General features: G+C 44.6%; 1 protein-coding gene across 1 annotated transcript in view; it reads right to left on the bottom strand.

Annotated features, from left to right (window-relative positions):
• Positions 1–1,096: 1,096 nt before the first annotated feature.
• MAPK1 (mitogen-activated protein kinase 1) overlaps positions 1,097–26,124 on the bottom strand; it is a 99,602-nt gene continuing 74,574 nt past the window's right edge. Inside the window, exons 6-9 of the mRNA XM_045535121.1 lie at positions 25,740–25,871; positions 13,543–13,652; positions 11,007–11,132; positions 1,097–4,983 (exon numbers count right to left, since the gene is read on the bottom strand). Of these exons, the coding sequence (XP_045391077.1) occupies positions 11,016–11,132; positions 13,543–13,652; positions 25,740–25,871 (359 nt within the window). The 3' untranslated portion in view covers positions 1,097–4,983; positions 11,007–11,015. The remainder of the gene's footprint in view (positions 4,984–11,006; positions 11,133–13,542; positions 13,653–25,739; positions 25,872–26,124) is intronic.

The following is a 26,124-nucleotide window of genomic DNA, read 5'->3' as shown; positions in this document are numbered from 1 at the left end:
CCTACTCCTCTCACACTGCCCGGTGAGCCCACTGCTCAACTGTGAACACGCTGGTTCTGAACACACGCAGCGAGCCGGCCAGCCTACATGCTGGCCAAGTGCCCCCGGCAGCCGCTGTGCTACTGCTCAGTTGAGGACCCCGTCAGGAAGTGGGGGGTGTGAGGAGCAGACTCCAGTGCTGAACAAGGGGGTGGCTACTGAGTCGCTTTCTACAGGAGCAGGACCACCCAAGGGCTCGTCTCTCAGGAGAAAGCGAGGGGACGTCCCGCAGGTGTTGCAGATGCCCCATCCAACGCTTCCCGTTTGGGCAGGAACAGCTCATTCTGCTGCACAACGTTTCTGACAGGAGAGGCTGGCCTCTCTCAGATGAACAGAAAGCAGTTATTTCAGTTAGCAGACATTTTAGTGGCACCTTACAACAAAATTTAATGACGTAAGAAAGCATTTAGGAAGTCTTGCTATTTACTGAGTACTTGCTTTGAGGCGCTACACTAAACACTTGAAATATTTTTGCAATCTTTACCACATGCGAGGCAAGTAATATTGGTTCCACTTTATAGCTGAAGTCTGAAGCGGAGAGGCTCAGAGTGACCGGCCCAAAGCCAGCTGCAGTCATGAGCAAAGACCCAGTTCTATGGGTCCAAAGCCTGTGCTCGTTCTACAGCATCACATCAAAAACATTTTCCAATATCTTTGTCTTGTAAAGAAGTCACTGCATAATGCCCAATATTGACAAGAACCAAACGTCCAAGAGTCCCTAATATATTCATGACTTCTTGGTCTGAAAAGAGGGGCTGCCCGTGACATCTCCCCAGCAGCAGGGTCGCTGAAATTCAAGAGGACGAGGAGAGAGGGACATGGGCACTGCTTTGCCCCCTACACCGAGGTCTGAAGAGCCACCTGGAAACCCAATGGAGCACTAACATCCCCCTTTAACTCGGGAGGAACAGCCTATGTTCCCGTCACAAATCATCATAAGCACAGCCAGGTTAGGAAGACATACTTATTTGGAAAACGCTGTGGAAAAGGACTAGACGATTTCATACTTTCACACGTGAAACTGCAATTAAACTATACATGCACAGTACTATGCTAGTTTGGTAATACAGGGACACAATTTAATGATTCTAAGTTTTTTTTTGTAGGTTTTTTTTCTTACAAGTCAGGTGCCATAAACATTCAAATAATCCATCTTTTAAAAAGTACGTTTACAACATCAAAAGAATTAAGATGAAATATAAACCTTTCTACTTACAATTTTTATACAGATTAACCAAATCACAAATACCACAAATAAATGTTAAATTGTAACAATATAATGAATAAACATTCGGATTCTTAATAAAATCTTCCTTTAACATTTTTTTTAACTTACCATTATACTAAATAATCTATGCAGAATTTTAGGGTACAATACCAAGAAGGCACCAACAGTACAAAGCAGATACAAAGCAGTTTCAGAACTTTCTTGAGTGCTCTACACAGATAAACAGCGCAAAAAAAGGCAACAAGCACCAGGAAACTCTGGTGCAATCCTTGCGGATTCGCTCTGGATTCCCATGCGTTTCCTGTCCATCGTGTCAAGGTGGATGACAGTAAGAGAAACCACGTATTTACTGTTACAGCTTCTCATCTGCACTACAGGAGTATCATGTTTCAAACACCGGCTAACAATTTTAAAGCACAAATGCTTTAAAAACGCATAAGCAAAAGGATTGCTCAGATTTTCAAAACCACTACATTTACAAAAATATTTCCCTTAAACTTGGGATTGCTCCAAAACATTGATTTACAAATATAAAAGTATTATGGAAGGACCCAAAGCATGTGTGCATATGTATGTGTGTATTAACATACTGTTACCATACTGTATAAAAGTTACCAAGTTAAAACCCATATTAACACATAAGCAAATAAAGATAAACAGTCTCCTCTGAATGGTCTGAATACGATGTGGCGTGCAGTGTGGGCAGTGTACCTTCTGATTCCTTAGAGACAGCCACCGGCAAGCCACAAGTAGCTTCTCAAAGCTACCAGTTACCTCCACGCCCACTGCCTGTGCCCGAAAGCAGAAGGAACGAGGGTGAACGAGTGAACACACCCTGCCCTGTGTACTGCACACACAGAAGAATGAAATTCTTCCACTGAGATGCCACGATGTTCTGCATGTCTCTGCCAGCTTTGAAGACTTGTGTCAGAACAGAGCCCTCATGCTGAGTTCGCTCAAATCCATCCCACTGGCTTGTTAGGTATTTGTTTCATAATGAATGAATGGACTGGAATGTTTAACAGGAATTTTTTGCTTACATTTTTAAGACACCAAAAAAGCCATTAGTCTGAAAGCTTATTTGAGCACACTGATAACGGAGGTATCACCAAGATACATTTAGATGACCTAATCTGCACATTTTTACAAATGTAAGAAGAGCCAATATGATGAGTCCATCACACATAACAGCTAGTACTTTTCATAGGTTTCTTGGTTATGACAATTCTCTGACCTGTTAAAATACGTTTGGCATGATCAACAAAAAGCACACAATGTATGGCTACAGTAATTCTAGAATGCAGTTAGTGGTTTCATGCCAACCTAACTCCCCAGTACCAGCAAGGGGGATAGGAAAGAGCTCACAGTCCCCAGCTATTAGTAGCCAAAGCTGTGTTTTTCTAATTAGAAGACTGTAAATTAGCCTCATAATAATACTAACATTCCATTTAAAAAGTACAAAGAAACAAAAGTAATAAAACTGTCAATGCTCTTTTAAAAATGAAAACTGACTTATCAATGTATCAGATAACAGTCAGATCTGTCTCCTGTCCGTGCTGTGTGGGCCTTTACACAGCAGCTCTTTGAGCGTGGAAGGGAAACGACGTGTTTTAGGGCAAGAACTAAGATGTGATTCTGACGGCTGAGGATGGGTCAGCCACCCTTCAGCCCCATGTGTGTGAGTACCAGTGCCCCGCGCAGGGCCGCGTGGGCCAGGTGCTGCGGGGTGGCCCTGCCCAGAGCAGCTCTGAGGCACACGGGCACACCCTCTAGGGAGAACCAGAGAATCCAGCCTGGGATGTTTGGGCTTCTTTATCAGGGTTTGACAGAATATTTAAGAACCATGATTTGAATAAAGGAACATGACAGAATTTATTCTCTGCCGGTGCAGAGGAAAAAAGGACCCTACAGAAACACATTTCTAAATCATCTTACGTAAACCAAAGTGCTGGGGCTGTGCCAAGAGCGGCAAAGCGAGGCCCATGAGCGTTTCTGTGTCAAGCACAAACTGAACCTGGCTGTCCATTCAGACACGCTGATCCAGAGGAAATCAACACTGAAATCTTAACATGAATGTGAAGATAGAAGATGTACATTTATTTTCATGAATACAAATGCATTTCTGTTCATATTAGCAGGCAGTCTTTATATAACCCATTCTCCACTGCTGTCAAAAATCAAACAAGAAAAGGACAGCTGAGAAATGAAAAGCTAAAAATATAATTTTTCCTAAATGAGCTGCTGGACAGCATTTTTCGTGGAATACAACTCAGAGGTAACAATAGATTTTTCATTTCAATCATAGGCGTGTGGCACTTGGACAGTCATCTCTGCACAGAAAGCTGTAACAGTCATGCGAGGGTACAGTAATTATTGAACAAGGCAAACTTCTCACCACAGAGAGCAGTGGGGGAGTCAGAGGGAGGCACCGCACTGGGACAGAACACCGAGTCAACTCCACAGCACACAGCGGCAGAACAGATACTTAGAGATCAGAAAATAGGGACAGAGCTCCATCATGACTTAGTGCTAGCTTTTCTGATGGTCCTACTCAGCAGTATCAGAAACATTTGAGAGTTCTTGGACAGAACAGTGCTTCATGTTGTGAGCTCGTGAAGGCTTTACTACAAATTGTTATATCGTAGGTTGAAAAATGAACTTGAGATGCTGACATGCTGTAGAAGGAAAAAGAACTATACACTTTCTCATTTAAAGACGCAGTGTTCCCCTCTGCTAAATCCCCAGGCATGGGATGTGGTTAGAAGGGAACCGCACAGGTGTGAAGTGGCTTGGGGGCATATGCACACCGGGCCTGTGGAGCTCCACCCTGGGACATTCCCAGAAACTTCCCACAGCTTGGGGCTGTGACCTCCGTACATCTTTCACCAAATGGAGTAAAGCTGCCACTTTAAATCTTTTTGTGTAAGTCTTGCAAACACTAAGTACTGCACATTGACACGCTGTGGCCAGTGTTGTATCTCCATAAACGGTACAAGCAACCACAGTAAATCTGCAGAATGACATCATTGAGTGCAGTACTTCCTTTTAGAAAAATGATTGGATTTTCTAAAAGCTGGGCAAACAGCGCATACTTTAAGTATGTTAGTGATCATATGATGTGAGGAAAGACGCTGACAAGTGCTCCCAAAGGACTCCGCAGACGGAAGCACTTGCTGCAGGCTGCAACGTCATCCAAGGTATTTCCAGAAGCTCCTGCTCTGGGGAAACAGTTATGGTCAAAGGTGAAGTGCAAATAAGGGGCTGTCACTGACTTAAAGTGCCCTAGGTAGTAGCCTTCCTTATCACATAGTGAGATGCCAGTGACTCAAGACAATCTGGAAAGAGTCTCTCTGGTGTGGCTGCACGGGCCGGCAGGGCGTCATGTAGGAAAGGATTCAGGAGAGGGAGGAACCACTGCATCTTTCAAACCAGAAAGCGATTAGTGACTAAAGCAATGGAAAGCAGTAGGTGCACTGAAAGTACGTACTGCCGCAGGTCACCTATGGGTGACACACACAGGGCTGCCAGGAGTAATTCTCTGGACTGAAGGAATTCTTTGAAAGCATAAAAGCCACAACTACCAGAAACCGCCCTTCCGAACGGCTCAAAGGAGTCAAAGTGGATAAGCCGAGATGGGCTGGAGACAGGACCAGGGGTCAAGAACTGGGAAGAAGAACATCGTTGTCTGAGCACGTCCAGTCCTCTGAGCCCTTGTCCTATTAAAACACAAACAGACAGACCTATGAGTTAAGGATGAACCATCATGTGAAAACAGCAGTAGCATCTCAAAATGGAAAAGTGACAAGAATGAACCACATTAAAACATCATCAGCAGCAGCATTATGAAAACAGAAAAGTGAAAAAACAGGGGGAAAAAAACCCTCTTGAAATAGGCCATTTCACTTGGACACACTGGGGCTGGGGCACCACAGAGCCCTTTGAAGGCGCCTGGCTCTGCCCTCAGCCCATGGGCACCTCCTTCTCAGACAGCAGGGGCTATTTCCCTAACACTTGGGGGAAGCACCGCACACGCTGACTGCAGTGTTCCCAAGATGTGCTCTGTTTCTCACACGACCTCCGCTACTCCAGTGGTCACAACTAGAGTTTACGGGTCTTTGTAAAATAATACATCTCTATGCAACAGAGTCTCCTGCCTCCTCCTGTTCTCGGCAAGACCCTCTCTGCTGAGCAGGTAGGACAAAGTGCCCGGCGCAGGCAGTGGGCAGCGTGCTGTTAACAATGCTCAAGTTCTCTCGGACAGAAAACAAAGCCCTGGCCAGAAGCATGAGGGTGAAGAGCTGGGATTCTGGCTCCCACAGGCAGGGGGTGGTGCTGACCGCCCAGGCCAGAGGGGACCCGACGGCTGCCTTCCCCGCAGGACTCCAAGACAATGCCCTGGAAGGCAGCTCCGCGCTCACTTTCTAGGCCTGGCCAGGGCCCGCTAGGAGCGTCACGCTAGCAAAGCGCGAGTGGCACATGTTCTCTTTGTTTTCCTCATGTCTCTATTTTTACTTGGAGAAATTATATTCCAAACCAAATCTACTCCAATCATTTGCAGGTTGGTGGTTCTCCCACACGAGCATCGGAAGCCACTGCAGGGCCTGTTAAAGCATAGTGCTGGGTGTGGGCGCGGGCCGACCACAGCTGGAGAACCGCGGGCCTGCGGCACCTGCACCTTCGCTCCTAGCTGCACCAGCCCCGGGGGAGTGGAAACACTGTGTCAAATCACGTTCTGTGTTCTGTGGTTCTGACGAGGAAGCCTGGTAGGGAGGGGCAGTGGGACAACCAAACGTCTCAAAATGCAAACAAAACAGACCCTTCCCTTTCAAGATCCTCACCGAGGTGCAGTGGTTGCAGCATGGAAATTGAGCAGCACATCATCTACTGTTTCACAGAGCACTTTCAGGCTTTCATTTGCACTTAGGAGTCAGGGTGGGAGGCACAGGCATGACAGCCCAGCTGTGGACGTGGAGATGGGCCGAGAGGAGAACCACAGCCGAGCCTGTCAGCTGACAGAAAGGGGAAGCTGCCCTGAAATGCTTTTATCTTCAAGAAACCAAAGAGAAATGAGGCTTATGTCCTTAGTGATTAATCCAACCAAGAAAACTCTCAAGATGAAGGAGAAAGTCAGGTATCTGCTCCCACCTTGACAGCCTCACGGGGCAGGGGCCTAAGGGCGAGGATGAGGCTTGTCACGCTGCTAACCTGTGCACCTCTATAACTCGCCAGTGGAAACATTTTTAAAACTGACCCCATGAAGCAAAATACATGAAAAACTTTGACTCTTTAAGCGCTCTCAGGGCCATCACTATGGACGTCACTATCACTGGGGCCCCAGCAAGCAGGGGTCTCTTGCAGGACTCCTGGATTACAGGGCCCCCTGCTGTGCCCCGTGGTCCTGGGTGTGTTTTCCAGCTCTTCTCCACTGCAGCTGAGCGGTCAACCATCATCTTTCCCTAACATCCCTGTGTCCTACGGCACTTTCACCCCTAATCCCCACACCAGCTCTCCAATTTGTAGTTTCTGATCTCAGGTGTATAGGCTGGGCACTCAGGACAATGCCCCTTAGTGCCCTGAACAAGTCCTGAGACTGTTCCCAGGCAGCAAGGCAGACCACAGGAAAATGGCATCCGGGATCTAAGCTACCAGGCGTGTGTGTAGTTTTGTCACTGATATATACAAATGAGCAAGACACTTGCAGACTCTAGTCTTGGGCTTTCTCAGTCATGAACACGGGCTGCGTGCTGACTTCGGAGAAGGCTGTCACGATCGTTCAAATGAAATATTTATAAAGGAAACTGGCCCAATTTAATCAACACTCCCAGCCCCTCCTGGATTCATTTTTATATTCTACATGACTGAACTGTAAGTCAGTCTACAGGTTGGCAACTTTCTTTGAAGTGCATGAGAAAAAGCAGATGGATTGATGGGTAGATGGAGGAACAGATGGACAGATATGTGAAAAAACAAGTATAGTAAAACGTTAATCACAGAATCTAGGTGGTGGGAATATGGGCATCTACTCTAAAATCTTCTAACTTTTCAGAATAGTTGAAAACTGTCCTTAAAAGAATGTTGGGAGAAAAAAAACCATGCTATATGCATGTACATCTGTGTGCCTTACATGCGCCTGGAGCAACGAACAAAGCACAGAAGCAGTCGTCCTTGCCAAGCCTGGACTCTCAGAGCTGAGGTGGACCCCGCTAGCGATCTTGTCCCCAACTGCAATGTAACTGCAGGAGGCATTCAGCCGGCAACTGCACCCTGTGGCCCCAGGAGCATCTTTGCCTCTGTCCCCTGTGCCCACTGTGCCGCCTGCCCTTCTTTCTAGTGGCCTGGCCAATTGTCCCGTAGGTCCCCGCTCTCCGAGGTCCTCCTACATCCTTATTGTCCCCAGGGTCACCTAAGCTTCAGGACCACCATCTGGAGGGAGAGTCAGGCTCCTGACTAAGGTAAGGGCTACCTCCCCGGCCAGCCTCTCCCTCTCTCTGTGGCCTTTTCCTACCCAGCTCCCTACCCCACACTCACCCACACCTGCCTTCCTGGCTCTGCACAGCTGCTCCCTCCCCCACCAGCAAACAGCCCCTGACTGTCAGGAGTCCGCTGCAGCCACAATGCTCGGAAGCTGTGTCTTACCCTCTGGGGCAGCTGTGCTGTGCCTGCCGCGGGCATGGCATCCATGTGCTACCCACACTCCTGCCGGTCACCTGCTTCCTGCTACCAAGCTCACGGCGCACACAGTCCGTTCTCCCCTAGCTGGCACTGGGAGATGCTCAATGCTGATTAAATGAATGATGAAAAACTGATGATTCTGTCAACCCCAGATGCTCTTTTATACTAAAAATGTAAACAACTGTTCTGTTTGTGTGTTTTTCTCCCCGACTATACGGGCTCCATGGAGGCCACGTTTAGGTCTTGTTGGTTCTGCTCAGCCTTGGTGTCTCACTCAGCACCCAGCAGGGGCCACGCAGGTCATGTGCCAGGGCTGTGGCAAGGGAGGCGGCAGGGAAAGAACCGTGGGCCGCTGCCTGGCTTAAGGAAAATGGCCTGTGACCAGGAAAAGCAACACTAGTTGCTCAGCTCCATCTTCTAGGCCAGCAGTCAGCAAACCTCTCTGTAGAGGGCCAGAGAGTGAACCTCTTGGGCCTCGCAGGCCATTTGTGTCTGCCAGGATTAGCCCACTCTGCTGCTGGAAAGCAAAAGCAGCCAGACGGTCCGTGTGACAGTCCGAGAGCACAAGCATGGCTGCATGCGACCTTACAACACGGCAGTGGGCAGTGGGCTGACCAGACAGACCTGACCCTGTACAGAGACACTGGAGAGTGTGTCCAGGAGCCTCATGAAGGAGCGTGGTGGGGACTCAAGGTATGAAAATGGCTGGATCCTGGGGCCGATTTTCTGTCAGTAAGCAATGGTGCATGTCACTGTCTGCAGACCCTTCTTCAACAGGGGGTCACACGTGTGTGAAGGACAGGACAGGAATCCAACTCTGTGCGCCCCAGTCCCCCTGCTGACGTCAGGCTTCTTCCTCAGTGAGACACGTGCGCAGGGCTGCATATAACGGCCCCTCACGTCCTATGAGTGTGCCTCCTCAACACTTCGCTGTGAATCCGTCTTGCAGGGTGTGTGTCCTGTGTCAGCAGCAGTCTAAGCGGGGGCTTAACAGTGCTGGCAGCCCTCCCCACTCCGGGTGCTAGGTTTACAAAGTCTGCGGCCTTTCTGACCGTGTCTCTCCTCCGTTCTCTCGAAGTCACTGCTTCTCACCACCACAGCCCTAGTGCAAGGCCGAGCCCCTCTGGTATGGAAGATCATAGGTTTGTTTTTAGCTCACCTCCTACCCAGTCTCCCCTCATTTCAACTCCTTCTGACTTGATGTCAGATGTCTTCTGAAAACATTTTCTACCTCCCAAACTGTTAGTGTATCCCTCGCCACTTCGCAGCTCTGCTTGGCTTTCAGAGCTCTCTACTCGGAGGCTGTGCTGGCTGTTCTCGGCTCATGTCTACCCTTCCTCAGTTCTTGCTAGGGGGCTAGGAGCCTGGAAACTGCAACAAGGTCCTCTCCAAAGCATTTCCCCAGCAATTGCTTCTGCTCTGGCTCACAATTCTTTGTTCACTGCTCATTTCTATAGTTCTAACACAAGCCCTGTTCTCTCTCCTCTTGCCATACATCTTCTAAAATCAAGATTTGCGTTTTCTTTTTTTGTACTCTTATTTCTTTTGAAGCTACCTATTTTGCAACGTGGGCCCCCACCCCTTATGATCTAAGCTCATGCAGCCCCTGTGAAGGCCATGTGAATCCCGAGGGGCTAGCCTAGCCTACGCTCCTTGACGAAGCTTCACCAGCTTCGCTTGCCCACACTCCTGGTCTGAACCGACAACAGAGTTGGGGCCCCTTGTAAGCAGCATCAGTTGTAGAACCAGGTCCTGGCTGGTAGCTTCTGAATGGGCGGGCAAGAGGACTCTAAAACACTAGATTTATTTAACTGGTGCCTCTGCTTTCCATGGGAGGAAGGGATTCCTGAAGGGAATCCTTTCCAGAGAGATGCTCATATACTGAGAAACTGCCCAGGACAGGCAGCAAGGAAAGAATAAGAACCAAAAGCCAAACAATCTAGAATACGAACAAGCAGCTCCCAAATAATCACATTCACTACCCTTGAGTAAAAAAAGGAGGGACTTCTAAAGGAAGGAGATTCCTAAAGGAATATAAGTAACATTCTAAATTACTTTCTAAATTATTTTTAATTCTAAATTAAAAAAAAAAAACCCTTCAAAAAGGAGCTGGGAAAAGAATACAAAATAACAGACTTATCTTGAGGAACACAATGTTTTAAAGACCCAGGGGAGTGCCGGGATCAGACTGCCACTCTGAGCAGGACGCGGCTCCTCTCCTGGGAGGGCAGTGTGCCCTGGCACCCACATTTCCTAGCAAGCACGACAGTTAGACACCCTCTTCACACACACATACCAGTACTATGAATTCCTCTACAACACCAAGCTATGAGAAGCTGTGTTCTGGCTGGGACATCTATGAATCTTTCTTTTCTCCTCCTGTGGCTGCACCTCCTCTCCTTCCTTTCCTCTGAACAGTCTTCTGTGATTTTCCTCTCACACTGACTGTCTTCCTAGTCTCACTGTAGCTATTTTTCTAAAAACCACCACTTTAATTTCACATCAACTTCATGTCTTTGTAAACTGCCAGAAATTAAAGAATTCCAAGTGTCTCTCTTCAACAGTGGTGAAAGACAAAGTCTAATTTCCAGGTTTGAATCATGAAGCCATCAGTGTAAAAGCTATACAGCTTGCCCTCCAATATTTACGAATTCAACAAACCATGGATCAAAAATATTTAAAAAAAAAAAAAATATTCCACAAAGTTCCAAAAAGCAACATTTGATTTTGCTGTGTGCAAAGTACTACACTGAATCCACGTGAATGAAATACCGTGCAGGCACTGCATTAGGTATTGTAAGGGATCTAGAGATGACTTAAAGTACACTGGAGGATGTGCATAGGACATATGCACAGAGTGTGCCATTTTATATAAGGGACTTCAGCATCCATGGATTTTGGCATCCTTGGGGGTGGGGGGATGGGTCCTGGTACCAATCTCTCATGGATAGCAAGGGATGACTATATGCAACTATAGAGGAATACACTGAATTTTTTTCCTTTTTAATAACACTTCATTTATATTCTCTCTCCTTTGCTAGGGTTATTAATTGCATGGTTAAAGTACCTGACAAATTTAAGATCTGTATCCTGGCTGGAATCTAGCAGTCTCTTCAAAAATGAGTTCTTTGAGTTTTTCCTTAGGCAAGTCATCCAATTCCATGTCAAACTTGAATGGTGCTTCAGCAATGGGCTTTAAGAAAAAACAAGAAACATTTAATAGTCAAAAGTTGTTATGGCTAAAGAAGTAATTTACAGATTCATAAAATGACTATGGCTCAGATTCTGAAATTTATACAAGACTGATATCTCATAAAAACTGAGAGCTCTGATATACATCTATACAGTTATGCCCACACTCCTGAAAGCACCCTTCTCATAAGCACGTAAACGGTCTGGGAGCAACTCAATCCGTTTTAAGTGTTCTTCTGAACTTATCACAGATCCTGGAATCATTTTCAAATGTTTTAAGGCACTGCAGGTTGAAACAACAGAAACACGCTGCTGCCGGGGTGGTGGTGGTGGTATGTTTATACAAACAAAACCCAAGACACTAAAATAAATGCATTTGATTAAATTATAGAATCTTTTTATGAAGAAATATTACGGAGCTTTAAAAACGAAGCTTCAAGGAAGACTAACACCATGGGAAAATGCCCATGTTTGTGTTAAATAAAAAGAATGAACCCTGCTTTATTTTTTTAATTTAGATATAGAAATGTAAGATTGGGAAGGAAATACTCCAAAATTTTAATAATAGTAACTATAATGAGATTAAAAAGTGATGTTTCTTGTATTTTTCTTTGAGTTGCAATTTTATTTTTTACCACACTCTATGAATAATCAGAAACTTATTTAAGTAAAATATAAACTGTCTATTTGCGTCAAAGAATCGCTATACACACTCTAACAATCATATTAATCAATCAATTAATACTATTTTTATTTTTAAATGCCCACAAACTAATGTGATGCTATAGAACTGAGCCAATGGTTGATACCAGCTGTCAGTGAGCGGGTGCCCGGGCCTCCAGACCGTGTCATCCCACACCAGGCCTTGGGGGAGGAAGCGCAGACACTGAACTCCCCACTAAGCTGTGGGCACGTGAAAGAGGGAAAAGGATTCACGTCCACAAAAGAATAAGTAGCCTGCCTGAAGGGCAGCTCTGCATCTGGGACCCCACTGGGTGTCCAGTGCACACCGTCCACCACCCAGCTTGCTGATCAGGACATGGAGACATAGGAAATCTCCAAGTCATCAGGCCAAGAAGACCCCAAACCTGTATTCTGACCTGTTCTGTGTTACTAAGTTACAGGTATTTCTAAAAGTTGTCTCACTTGTTTCTAGGGGGGAAGGGGATGGATGTGGCAGGGGAAACTGATTAATAATAAACAGGCCGGGCGCGGTGGCTCACACCTGTAATCCTAGCCCTCTGGGAGGCCGAGGAGGGTGGATCGCTCGAGGTCAGGACTTCGAGACCAGACTGAGCGAGACCCCGTCTCTACTAAAATTAGAAATAAAAATTATCTGGACAACTAAAAATATATATAGAAAAAATTAGCCGGGCATGGTGGTGCATGCCTGTAGTCCCAGCTACTCAGGAGGCTGAGGCAGGAGGATCACTTAAGCCCAGGAGTCTGAGGTTGCTGTGAGCTCGGCTGACGCCACGGCACTCACTCTAGCCCGGGCAACAAAACTGTCTCAAAAAAAAAAAAAAAAAAAATAATAATAATAAATAGCTCCTCTTTTTGACTTCTATCCTCTTTTTCTGTATCAGCTTTTAGCTTTGGTAGTTAGTTTTTCCCTTCCTTTTCCATTTTCCCCCTTAATCTTAACATATCCTTCTTACTTCTCTCCCTTTAGAAACAGGAGTGTGAATGCTTTATTCTCTATGCATATGAGCCTCAACTAGAACAACACAAACTGTTAGTTCACACTGCATTTTTCTGTTATCCTCTAAAGAACAAAGTTAAAAATGAGCCCAAAGAGGAATCAGAGAACTGCAGCAATGGGCTGTCCTGGAGAGAACATAACATGCAGTGTCTTTTATTTGCACGCCCAGCCACACCCACCGCTGGCCTCACAGTTTCTCACCACAACAGGCTCTTGTGTCCCTGTCTCCAGGGAGAACGGCACACCAGACATGGAGTCGCCAAGCCACCATCCAGGCTGGCCTCTCCTCCTCACTTTGCGCGCTGGCCCCACCAGCAGGCTGCCTGCCTCCTCTGCACCCTCAGGGCCAGCATACTGGTTGAGGTGTCTCTACCTGCCACAGACCATGACAACGGTCTCCAGCCTCGGAGCCCTGCCCTCTCCATGCTCCACACTGGTGCAGCTGTTGCCCTTTATCCACCCATTTCCCCAGCCCCCACCTGTGGCAGGTGGCCTGGAGGAAGTCTTCTGAGATAAACAGAAGAGGTTTGGGGGACAGGATTCCAAGCTGTGCCCCACAGCACTCATCCTCAAGGCAGAGGAGGTGGGAATGTTGGGAGGACCAAGTATGGCACCGTGTACCTCTCAGGACAGTCTAAGCAGGACAGGATTGGCCTAATGTGGGCTGATCCAGAACCCTGAAGTATCGGCCCGCAGCACAGGCTCTTACCTCATCACTTGGATCATAATACTGTTCCAGATATGGGTGGGCCAGAGCTTGTTCCACTTCAATCCTCTTGTGAGGGTTGAATGTCAACATTTTGTCCAGTAAGTCCAGAGCTATAAAGAGAAAGGTTTTGCAGTGGTGAGAGCGGAAGTAGTCACTGAAATACTTTCCATTCCTGTATAAGTAAACTGACTCGCGAAACAGTCACATCAAACGCCATCACGGGGAGAGCGAGTGGCAGCACCTGGAGCTCCTGCTACACCTCCAGGCCTCCTGAGGCTGTGCGGACACAGGTACCGACCATCTGACAATCGCAGACCCCAACACTCAGACAGCAGAGTGATCAGCCAAAGGCAGAAAGTACAAGACCAGGATTCAAACCCAGGTCTGCCCACACGACCTGGACTTTTCCTAAATCACTGCTCTGCTCTACAGGTATCAAAAGCAAAGGTTTTATGTATGTACTTCTCTCAGATCAACTCCAAAGTCATTTTGTAATGGCATATTCGTCTCTCAACACACAGAAAAGGCCTCCAAGGTCACAGGTGACCAGTATTCTCCTTCCAGATGTGCACACGTGCGACCCCCGGCCCCCCAGCCTATCCTGTAGCTTGGAGTCCCTCTGTAAGGCCCAAACGTGAAAGTGCTCTCTTGACCTGGCCAGTAGTCAACAGCTGAGCAGTTCTTTCATGTCTAGAGTGCAGCAAGAGCAAGCTGGATCAATGGAAGCGTGTTGGAGGGGCAATAATGAGCAGCTTACTTGCTGGCCTCTGAGGCTAAGGCCCAGGTACCACCCCAAGCCATGAGGATGGCTGGAGGGCCTGGCTGAAGGATTAAAGGAACCGTGAAATACTTCCTGTATTTAGCAGCAGGAGTAGGTATCAATGAGAAAGAACACACGCTTGAGAATACATTATTCTTCTGGTAAAGAGGAAGCAAAAGGGGCTCCTTTTAAAAATATTTTATGTCTCCTTTTATTTAATGATGCTCAGACCAGTGATTTCTATTTTAATAGCAGGTCCTTTCTTCAAATTAAATCAAGAGGAGCCTCAAAATATGAAAATAGGTAAGAAAGGAGCTACCCTATCCTCCCTTGGGCCCCTAGCTCATAGCTCCTGAGGCACCCCTAAAAAATCCAAGGCTCCAAGGAATAAGTCTAACAACCTATTGCAAGTCTGAAAAAACTACTAGCCAACCAATATAAAGAATACAAATTTTTAGAGAATGTAGTGACACTAAAACAAAGAAAAATGTTGGTCTTTTTTCTAACAATGATTTTTTTATTTTTAAGAAACAGGGTCTCATTCTATTGTCCCAGCTAGAGAGCAGTGGCACCATCATAGCTCACTGCAACCTCAGACTCCTAGGGTCAAGCCATCCTCCTGCCTCAGCCTCTCATGCAGCTGAGACTACAGGCATGTGCCACCATGCCTAGCTAACTTTTCTATTTTTTGTAGAGATGGGGTTTTGCTGTGTTGCCAAGGCTGGTCTCAAATTCCTGGGCTCAAGCAATCCTCTAACCTTGGCCTCCCAAAATGCTGGGACTACAAGTGTGAGCCACCGTGCCTGGCCTACAATGATCATTTCTAATTGGGTTATTTGCAGGTGCCAGCATCAACCTCATCCATCTGCAAAATAAGTTTTTATCATTCATTTACTCACAAAAAAGTTGCTCAACCCTTGAGAGCAGGCTAGTAAACCTTCCAGAGTGACTGCTTGGGTGTTAGGTGAGGTGGGAGGCACCCTGCTGCCTGAAGACACTGGAAGGATGTGCACACGTGTGAATGCGTGCCCTCGCTCACGCATGCCCTCACTCACACGTGCCCTCGTTCACACGTGCGTGCTCAGCTCTGGCCCTACTTTTGACTTCCCTTGTTTCATGACATCTTAGGGGCCAACCCCCAGTCTTCAAGACAACAGGAGATAATAAAATGTGGTAAACCACATGTTGGACACAACGAAATTCCATATAACGAAGAACTTTTCTCATATCCAATACATATATTTAAAAAAAGCACAGATAATGAATTTCTACAAAAATACATTTCAAATTTATTTGTATTTTTGGCTCTGATCTTTTTTTTCCCCCTTCCCCTCCCCCCTTTTTTTTGAGACAGAGTCTCTCTCTGTTGCCTGGGCTAGAGAGTGCAGTAGTGTTGTCACGGCTCACTGTATCCTCAAGCTCAAGCGATCCTCCCGTCTCAGTCTCCCGAGTAGCTGGGACTATAGGCATGAGCTATGACGCCTGGCTAATTTTTCTATTTTCAGTAGAGATGGGGTCTTGCTTTTGCTCAGGTTGGTCTTGAACTCCTGAGCTCAAGCAATCCTCTACCTTGGCCTCCCAGAGTGCTAGGATTACAGGCATGAGCCACTGCGCCTGGCCTATAATCTTTTCAATATGCACAAGTGTACTTTAGGAAGTTACTGAATCGTGACATTCACTTTAGAAAACTTTTTGGAGTAGAGAATCTAGACAGGTTTGCCCTTGATTGCAGCAGAGTCTGGGCAGCAGAAGAGGTGTCTGCAGTCATGACACTGGGTCTCTGGGCCCATGAATCAGCATGGTTTAGGAGGTGGCCTTCTCAATGATGAGGACAACGCAACATGAATGTCATGAACTCAGGCACCTCTGGCTCAAACCCTACTCCCACAGAACTCTTGGCAGATGTGTTAAGATACATAACCTTTGCTGAATTTTAGCTTCCTGTTGTTTATAATATAGGTAATAGAACTAACCTTGCTTCCTGCTTCCACCATCCCTTCCTCCGAATAGCTCATGGACATTTTCTCAAGGACTTTCTTGAGAGGAGATTAAAAGTCATTTGGCCTTTTGCCCAGCTGAACACTTTCTGTGCTCGGAAAAGTCCAGGAGGGCTGGACCAAAGTCAGATTCTAACAGCACTATTTCTAAACCGTTGGGGGTACCTCCCCCATCCAAACTTGTTGGTGTTAAGTAGGGAAGCACTTCAACCCAACTGAATGTTTTGCAGCTTAAGCATTTCTAAAACAGACGTTGGCTCCTTCAAGTTAAATTCTAGGCTCTTAAACCTCCAGGCAAAAATTTCAAAGGATGGTAGCTTTTTTTTGGGGGGGGGGGGACTACTTGAAAAATAGCTGGGTCTCCAGCCTCCTTTTACTGCAAGTGCTATTTCTGCATTATTTTAGCCACAGAAGGAGAAAAGGAGAGAAGTGGGAAGCAGCTGGCAGGTGCTGGTCCCACGTCAGGGCGCCCAGCCCCCCTCCCACTGCCAGGCAGCGCCCCCACTCATAGCACTCAGATGGCTCAGGCAGCCGCCTACAAGGATGCTTACTCAGACACAGGCTTCATCTCCCCTACAAGACTGATGTCCCTTTGAGGCTGGGTTTACACCTGACCACAATCCCTCTTCCCAGTGCTCTGCAGAATAACACACCTTCGCTGTAACTTCAGAGTACACAGCAGCCTGACCTCGCCCTTTCCTCTAACCCATCAGCCTTTTCCTTCCGGTCCTGCCCGACCCTGGGGCCATCTCACTGGCCTTCCACAGCGCCTTTTCAGGTTGGTCTCACTGGCCAGCAAAACTCTGATCCTGGATCAATGCTGCAACCTGTCACTTCCACCCTAAACTCAAGTTTCTGAGAATAGGGCCAGAGAAAAGAACCAAAGGGTGCCACTGTGACAGTGCTTCTCAAACTTTCTCAACTCAAACTTTTTATGCTCTTAAAAATTACTGAAGATCAATTTTAAAAAGCAGTTAATTCAGCTCACAGCTTAACTGCACAAGTGCTTTTTCCTGAGAAAACTACTGCATTTAGTATGCAGCAGAAATGCTCTGAGTGTACTTCCCATTTTGTCACACAAAACATCATAAAGACATGTGTTAGGGATGGATTTCATGGAGTGAGCACTTCTTACTGGTTTGTAAGGGTGAGGCAGCGCGGAGCTCAAGGACCGCTCTGGGGCACCGTCCCGCCCTGGACTGGACGGAGGTGCTGGCAGCCTTGCTCACCATGCCCTGTGCACTCCGAGAGCAGATGGCAGCACGGAGCAGAGTGTAACAAACGCCTCAGTGGTACCATGAACACAGCTTCAACCTCACAGACACCCTGACAGGATCCTGGGAACCTCAGGGGAGTACACTGTTGAGAATATTGTGCTACAGAAAACTCAAGATTTTCAGTCACATCAAGGCCCTCGGGCTGGGGTGCGGTGGCTCACGCCTGTCATCCTAGCACTCTGGGAGGCCGAGGCAGGTGGATCATTTGAGCTCAGGAGTACAAGACCAGCCTGAGCAAGAGCAAGGCTTCGTCTCTACTAAAAAAATAGAAAGAAATTAGCTGGACAACTAAGAATATATATAGAAAAAACTAGCCGGGCATGGTGGCGCATGCCTGTAGTCCCAGCTACTCAGGAGGCTGAGGCGGGAGGACTGCACGAGCCCAGGAGTTTGAGGTTGCTGTGAGCTAGCTTGATGCCACGGCACTCTAGCCTGGGCAACAGAGCAAGACTCTGTCTCAAACAAACAAACAAACAAACAAAAAAGCCCTCAACACCTTCAGGAAAGCCTTGGTCAGCCCCCTCCTCTAGTCTAAGATTCTACCAACTAGCACGACTGGAGTCATGACCTTCCTGCCAGATGATCCTCATTACTCTCAACAGGTCCTCCTGAGGGTGCTACTAAGCAAGCTGAGGCCCCCAGGAGTGATCCTGCGAGCTCTCCCCACTACCCAGCTGCACACACATCCTTAGCAACGCTGCCAAAAGGGAGGAGACCCTCTCTCTATTCAAAGTCAATCCTCCCCAAGCTGTGGTCAGACCCATGAACCCTTCCCCATCATGTGGGCCAGTCACTTCTGTCTCTACTTTCCGTTTCAAACTCCCCCTCCCACTCACTGTTTCAACTACTCTTGTGTGGTGACCAACAAACCTGTCACTGGAAAACTAACCCACATTTTTCTTTCTTTTTTTTTTTTTTTTTTTTGAGACAGAGTGTCACTTTGTTGCCCGGGCTAGAGTGAGTGCCGTGGCATCAGCCTAGCTCACAGCAACCTCAGACTCCTGGGCTTAAGCGATCCTACTGCCTCAGCCTCCCTAGTAGCTGGGACTACAGGCATGAGCCACCATGCCCGGCTAATTTTTTTGTATATATATTTTTAGTTGGCCAGATAATTTCTTTCTATTTTTAGTAGAGACGGGGTCTCACTCTTGCTCAGGCTGGTCTCGAACTCCTGACCTCGAGCGATCCACCCGCCTCGGCCTCCCAGAGCTAGGATTACAGGCGTGAGCCACCGTGCCCGGCCCTACATTTTTCAATCTATATCTTGCTAGGCCTCTGCTGAATGGACACTGTTGTATTTGCCCCCTTTCTAAAAATGCCACCTCTGCTTCTGTGGAATCATATGGTACTAGTTCTTTTATTTGTTCATTCTTTCTATATTACTTATTCATTCTTTCTATATTATTTAATACCCACTGAATGTGTGAGTTCTCCAGTTTCTTACCATCTCATTTTTTTAACCAGTCAACCTTGCACATGATTTCAAAAGTCATGGGTTAATTAACTCCTACGGCCATTTTGGGCCTAGGGTGATCAAGCTTCAGGTAAAGAAACACAACACAGGCCGGGCGCGGTGGCTCACGCCTGTAATCCTAGCACTCTGGGAGGCCGAGGTGGGTAGATTGTTTGAGCTCAGGAGTTCAAGACCAGCCTGAGCAAGAGTGAGACCCCGTCTCTACAAAAAAAAAAAAAAAAAAGAAGAAGAAGAAGGAAATTAGCTGGACAACTAAAAATATATAGATAAAAATTATCCGGGCATGGTGACACATGCCTTTAGTCCCAGCTACTCGGGAGGCTGAGGCAGAAGGATTACTTGAGCCCAGGAGTTTGAGGTTGCTGTGAGCTGGGCTGGGCTGGGCTGACACCACGGCACTCTAGCCCAGGCAACAAAGTGAGACTCTGTCTCAAAAAAAAAAGAAAGAAAGAAACAAACACAACACCGTGTAGGTAATGAAAGCGTTCATAGCCTATGATCCCCTTTACAACCAATACATGTTTCTACATGGGCAAGAACAAAGTCTGTAAGCTTGTCAAACATTAGGTTACCTAAGAAATGGAGATAAACTTACAGTTTAATTTAAAAAACAGCATTTTTTAATTAAAAAAATAAAAGTGGGAGAGGAAGAACAGAATTCTTCATCTTTCTTCACTATGAGGGTCATCTGCTGGTTGCCTGCCAGTGTCCACTGACCCCTAATCACATCCAGCTGAGTCTGCCACGGGGCGGCTCTCAGGCTCGCCCACGCTCCCTGGCTGTGCTGTGGGAATGGTGACACCGGCTTGGCCACCACAACTGGTCAGGGATGGGCACGGCATCCAAGCTGAGCTGAAAGAGGCAGTGAAAGTCAGCTTTATGACCTGGGCTGAAACAGGTCAGTGTGAACCTGTCGCTGCTGGTGGCCTTTCTGCTGCTACGAGAAAAGAGGCTGACAATAAAGACAGCCCAGAGGAAGACGAAGCTGAATGACAAGTCCAGATGATAGTTTAAGTGGCTGTGCCCACAAACCCAAATGCTATTGGACTTTTCAGTTATGAGAGCCAATAAAGTATTGTTCAGGCCTAAGCCAGTGGGCAGTGCATTCTTGTTATGTGGAACTGTAAAGTCCTCAAATAGCTGACCTGCCACACGTGGCCCTCTGCTCTGTGTCAGTGACTCAGCCAAGTCCCCTCCCTCAGTGGTAACCACTGCTCATCTTTGGGCATATTTCATTGAATTTTTTCTCTGTGTTTTCTTTTACATGGTTGAAATCATACTATATGTAACAAATGCTGTTTTATTTTTTCCTCAGTAAATATTGCTTATTAGTATTTTACTACACTATCAAAACTTCGTAAAAGTCATTTTCAGAGGCTTTAAAATATTCCTTTAAGTAGATGTATCATAGTTTACTCAACCATTTGATCAACAATTGGCATTTAGGTTATTTCTAATGCCTAACAGGTATCTTAAATTTAATACAGCCCAAACCAAATTCTCAATTGCTATCGCCCAAACTGTTCCTCCTAGAGTTTCCCTCATCTCAGTATTTCCTGTGAATTGCATGCTCTTGTCCTTTGTTCATTTATTTATACAATTACTGTCTTGGATTTTTCTCTGCTCTTTATACACTAATAATATTAATGATGAATCTAACATTAATAACTAATAATTCACTTAACCCTCTTAACTACCCTATAAGGTGGGAACTACAATTCGTACCAATTGTGAGTTAGGAAATCATGAAAAAGAGAGGTTAAGGAACTCGTCCAAAATCAAAAACTTCCTAGTTTGAACTAGAAGCACAGGGGCCCCGTGCTGGGCTGCCTTCTGCTAACAGCCAGGATGGGGACCCTTTAAATGCTATTCCATTTAGAACATTTTGGACCTATTGTCCACACATGATCTCTTTAATCTTTAAGTTTTAAACTTTTATGGGATTTACTCTATTTCTTTCATGTTTGTTTTCTTCATTTGTTTTTAGAACTTAGGAAGACAGTCCTTCTCCAAGCAGAGATCAGAAAAATACTGACTATTCTAAATATTGTTGGTTTTTAATTGTATAATTTTTTAAAAAAGTATTTAATCATTGATTCTTTAGGAATTCATTTTGATGTGTGAGTAATGATTTAAATTGATTTTCTTCCAAACAGCTATTCAACTAGCCCAGTACCATCTGCTGAATAATAATCATTTCTTCCCCTTCACTACAGTCATTTTGGAGAGAATCCTAAGCTAAGACTCCCTTGAAGAAAAATCTATAATACTACTGGTTCATGGGATTCAGCAATCAAAAATTTCCAACAAACGTGAAAAAATGTTCAATCTCACTCTTAACTGAAGAAAAACAAATTAAATGCCACTCCCCTCCATTTGGTTGGCAGACTTTAAAGTTCAATACCCAGAATTGCTGGAGAAAGACATGAGACAGAATTGCCAAACTGTCCTCCAGAGAGACTCAACCAATTTATACTCTGCCAGCTCTCTCTGAGAACACCCGCTTCCCCAAAGCCTTGACCACACTGTGGGTTATCAAAACTTTTTGATGTCCGCTACTGTGATAAGTGGGGGTAAAAAAACAAAAATCAATTACTGACCTTTCAATGTTCATACCTTGTATAATGAGTAAAATGATCGATCACCCTTTTCCTATATTTAAGAGACACTCCCATTTCCTTTTCTGTGAACTCTCATTAACTAGACTTAAAAGTTCCAGTGTTTCAGCTAGAAGGTTTTGGTTTTTTTTTGAGACAGAGTCTCGCTCTGTCACCCTCGGTAGAGTGCAGTGGTGTCATTGTAGCTCACTGCAACCTCAAACTCCTGGGCTGGGACTACAAATGAATGCCACGACACCCGGCTAACTTTTTTATTTTTAGTAGAGACGGGGTCCCGCTCTTGCTCAGGCTGGTTTCGAACTCCTGAGCTCACGCAATCTTCCGGCCTCGGTCCCCCAGAGTGCTAGGATTATAGGAGTGAGCCACCACACCCAGCCCAGCTTGAAGGTTCTACTCTTTTGAGTTCCCTGAGGTCTTCCATTTATTTCCTTATGTCATTTTCACACAAATATAGATTATCAGTTCTCTCCATGCACATTTTTAATTTCTCTTATTGCTGGTTCTATGTCCAGGGCTTTAGAAGTTTTGATGGCACAGAACACAAACTCAAACCTATTTATTAAATGAATGAATTTATGTATATTAAAAACCTGGAAAAACTGAGTGACATGTTAAATATGTTATAAATTCTTTGCAGCTCCTCCCATCAACGAAAGGATTTCTTTTCTCATCACTTGAATCTGGGCTGACTCTGTGATTTGCTTTGACTCACAGAATATGGCAGAAGTGCTGTTGTTCTGAGATCTCAAGAGACCTTACAGCTTCTGTTATGGATCTTTTGGAATCTTCCCAGCATCAAGAGAAGAAGCCCACTCCAGTCTACTGTGGGAAGAGAGACAATTGCAAGGAGGAGAACCAACTGCAAGATGTGGTGAGGCCACCTTAAAACTACCCGACTTGAGGAAAGCCAGCAGATAACTAGCACATGGCTGATCCTAGGTGAACTCAGGAGGCCCACCCAGCTGCACCAGCCCAACGGACTCATGAACAAATGTATCGTTGCTATTTCAAGCCCCTGAGTTTTGGGGTGTTTGTTATACAGCAATAGATAACTGATGTGAACTTCAATGTCCAACATGAGACTGGTTAAAGATGCTTATAGATCATCCCTACAAGGGAATGTTATGGAAAGATCTCCAAGACATATAAATGAAAAAGTTTCAGTCTTGAGATCTCAGATTCTAGACTTACAAATGCCAGTAGTATGGATAGTCATGTAATCCTATGATGTAGGTACTATTACTAATCCTATTTTATAAATAAGAAAAGTGAGGCCCAGAGAGGTTAAGTAGTTTGTCTAAAGGTCAAGCAGCTAGTAAGTGGCAGGCTGTGGATTGAACCCAGGAGGTCTGGCTGCAAAGCCTGTGCTCCTAACACATGTTGCTCTGCTGCTCACTCCAACATCAGCTCTCATGTCACCAGTTTCTTTACTGTATTTAGAGCCTTTCTGCAATTCTTGATTGTTATCATTCACTACCTCCATCTCAAAATTAATTTCCTGGATTTTGGTGGTGTTACTATCTGAATGAATGAACCTCAAAGTTTATGACCTTCACCTAAGGAAAATAAGCTTAAAAAAAAGGCTGAGAAATAATTTGATACAAATCATGCCTACCTATAGAAAAGAGTGAGGAAACAAACAGAGGTGAAAAGTCTGGGAATAGGCCTATTTATCATAAAATCTTAAAGAGGCAGTTTTGTTATATATGCACCTCTTTAAAAATGCAACTCAGGAAATAACATTTATGTAACATGCTTAGGAGATATAGTATACAAGCCAATTTAATCAGTAACAGATGCCACTTGTGAAGTTCTAACTAAAAAATCCTACAATCAATAAATTACATAATTACAACCACATAGGTACAAGCTTGCACACGCTGGTATAAAAAAAGTTAAAGATTATTTTGGGATTCTGGCAATCAGGAGCATTTCTTATTCTCTTACCTGTTCTTCCTACACTTCTAAACTGTCTACTATGATGATAAAATACCTTTATACCAAAGGTTAAAAAGAAAGTTTCTTCTATATCCCCAAAAAATTCAATTCTAAATAACCAAATGTTTCTGAACCTTGACTCAGGTCAATACACAAACAAATTCAACATCTAAGTAGACAGTTAAAGTTAAATATATGTATACACATATTAATACATATACACGCATACACACATATAGAGAAAATACAGCCAAAATTAGAAAAAGCTAAATTTCCAACAGAATACTGGATGAAAATACTACAAAATCATTAAAGATAAGCTGTATCTATGTAATGACAGGGAAAAACATTCAAAACACAATTCTGTTAATAGTGACATTTAGAGAATCATTATAAAGAATTTCACCTTCTTAAATATTTCTATGATTTTTGAATTTTTACCAGAAAATGTTAACTTTTATAATGATTATTTTTAAAAGTTAATTTTGGGAAAAACATGCATAATGTATGTATCCAGAGAAAGACATTAAAGTGAGTGCCCTATCCAGAATCTCTGTTTCACTCTTGAGGACCCCTGTGTTTATAATGGGCAAACCTAGGTAATCAGGATTATCTCCCGATATCAAAAGTCATCTGATGAACAACCAACCTTAATTGCATCTGCAACTGTAATTCTCCTTTGACAGGTAACCTAATATATTCACAAATTCTAGGGATTAGGATGTGGCTATCTCGGAGCCGGGGCTGGAGACAGTTGTTATTCTGCCTACTCGAGTTTTATAAAAGTATAAAGTTTTAAAAAATAGCTGCCTAATGTAATTAAAAGATACATGTTAAATGAGAATAAAGGATAATACAATTATTAAACAAAGTTAACCTAAAAAACATATCAAAGGATAAAAATCTAACATATCACTTTTTCCATTTACGGGTGCTATATCTAAGAAATCTTTGCCTAACCTAACTAAGGTTAATGAAGATTCTGTCATATGCTTTCTTCTGGAAGTTTAATAGTTTTAGGACTTTTATTTAGGTCTATGTTCCATTTTTAGGTTTTTTTTTTCATATTGGTATCTGATTATTCCAGCACCATTTGCTGAAGAGACTAATATAAGCAGGAATGTGGATTTTCACAAAATTTCAAATGCAGTATGCTGAGTGGAAGAATCCAGACATAAAATGGCTATATACGCCATGATTCCATTAATATGACATTCTGGAAAAGGCAAAACTACAGGGATAGAAATCAGATCAGTGATTGCCAGAGACCTGGGGAGGGAACTAACTACAAGAGGGGCACAAGGCAACTTCTGGGGATGACGGAGATATTCCATCACTCAATTACAGTGGTGGTTACATGACAGTGTGCCTTCATTAAAACTCAGAGAACTGGCCGGTGCGGTGGCTCACGCCTGTAAACCTAGCCTTCTGGGAAGCCGAGGTGGGTGGATTGTTTGAGCTCAGGAGTTCGAGACCAGCCTGAGCAAGAGCGAGACTCCGTCTCTACTAAAAACAGAAAGAAATTATATGGACAACTAAGAATATATACAGAAAAAATTAACCGGGCATAGTGGCACATGCCTGTAGTCCCAGCTACTCAGGAGGCTGAGGCAGGAGGATTGCTTGAGCCCAGGAATTTGAGGTTGCTGTGAGCTAGGCTGACGCCACAGCACTCTAGCCTGGGCAACAGAGTGAGACACTGTCTCAAAAAACAAACAAACAAACAAAAAAAACCTCAGAGACTTGCACAACTAAAAACGGTGAATTTTAATTTTATATAAATTATTCTTCAATAAACCCGACTTTAAAAATTATCAAATGACAAGATAAAAAGGTATAATTCATTTTGCAGGTGCCTAGACCATCTGAACCCTAAAAATGTGAACATAATTCAAGCAAAAAAGTAGCAAAGAACCCGAAAGATAGAAAACTAGATAGTCATAGACTGTCTTACTCTCCTGCCACTGCTCCCAAATAAAAAGGGAAGAGGGCAATAAAGAGTGAGTACCAAATAAGTCATGCATTATCCACTAGCCATCAGCTAACTTTTCAGGCAAGTGACCTAACAATTTAACAAATTAAACAAATACAAAGCTAAGCCTGAGAGAAACTAATCAATGAAATAATATTTACCTTTGGAGTCAGCATTTGGAAACAGCCTGTTCCATGGCACCTTATTTTTGTGTGGAAGAGAAAGCAAATAGTTTCTAGCTTTTAGATTTATTATACAATTCAGGTCTTCCTGTGATGGGGATCCAAGAATACCTAGTAGATAAAGCAATTAGCTGTTAATTATCAAGATCAAGGCAATCATCAGCAGTGGGACAGAATGAACGCTGGTAATTAATGTCTTCTCACCACCTCCCAATGCTTATCTTTCTTTATAAGTTTTCACAAAAAGGTCCTTAACATTTCAAATCAGGGACAGTTAAAACTCATGCCTACCATGGATAGGTTAAAGAGTTATTAGAATTCTTCTTCTTTTTTTTTTTTTTTTGGAGACATAGTCTCACTCTGT

Source organism: Lemur catta, chromosome 21, assembly GCF_020740605.2.
Source record: "Lemur catta isolate mLemCat1 chromosome 21, mLemCat1.pri, whole genome shotgun sequence".
Classification (NCBI taxonomy): domain Eukaryota; kingdom Metazoa; phylum Chordata; class Mammalia; order Primates; family Lemuridae; genus Lemur; species Lemur catta.
This window is presented reverse-complemented; position numbering and strand designations above follow the sequence as displayed.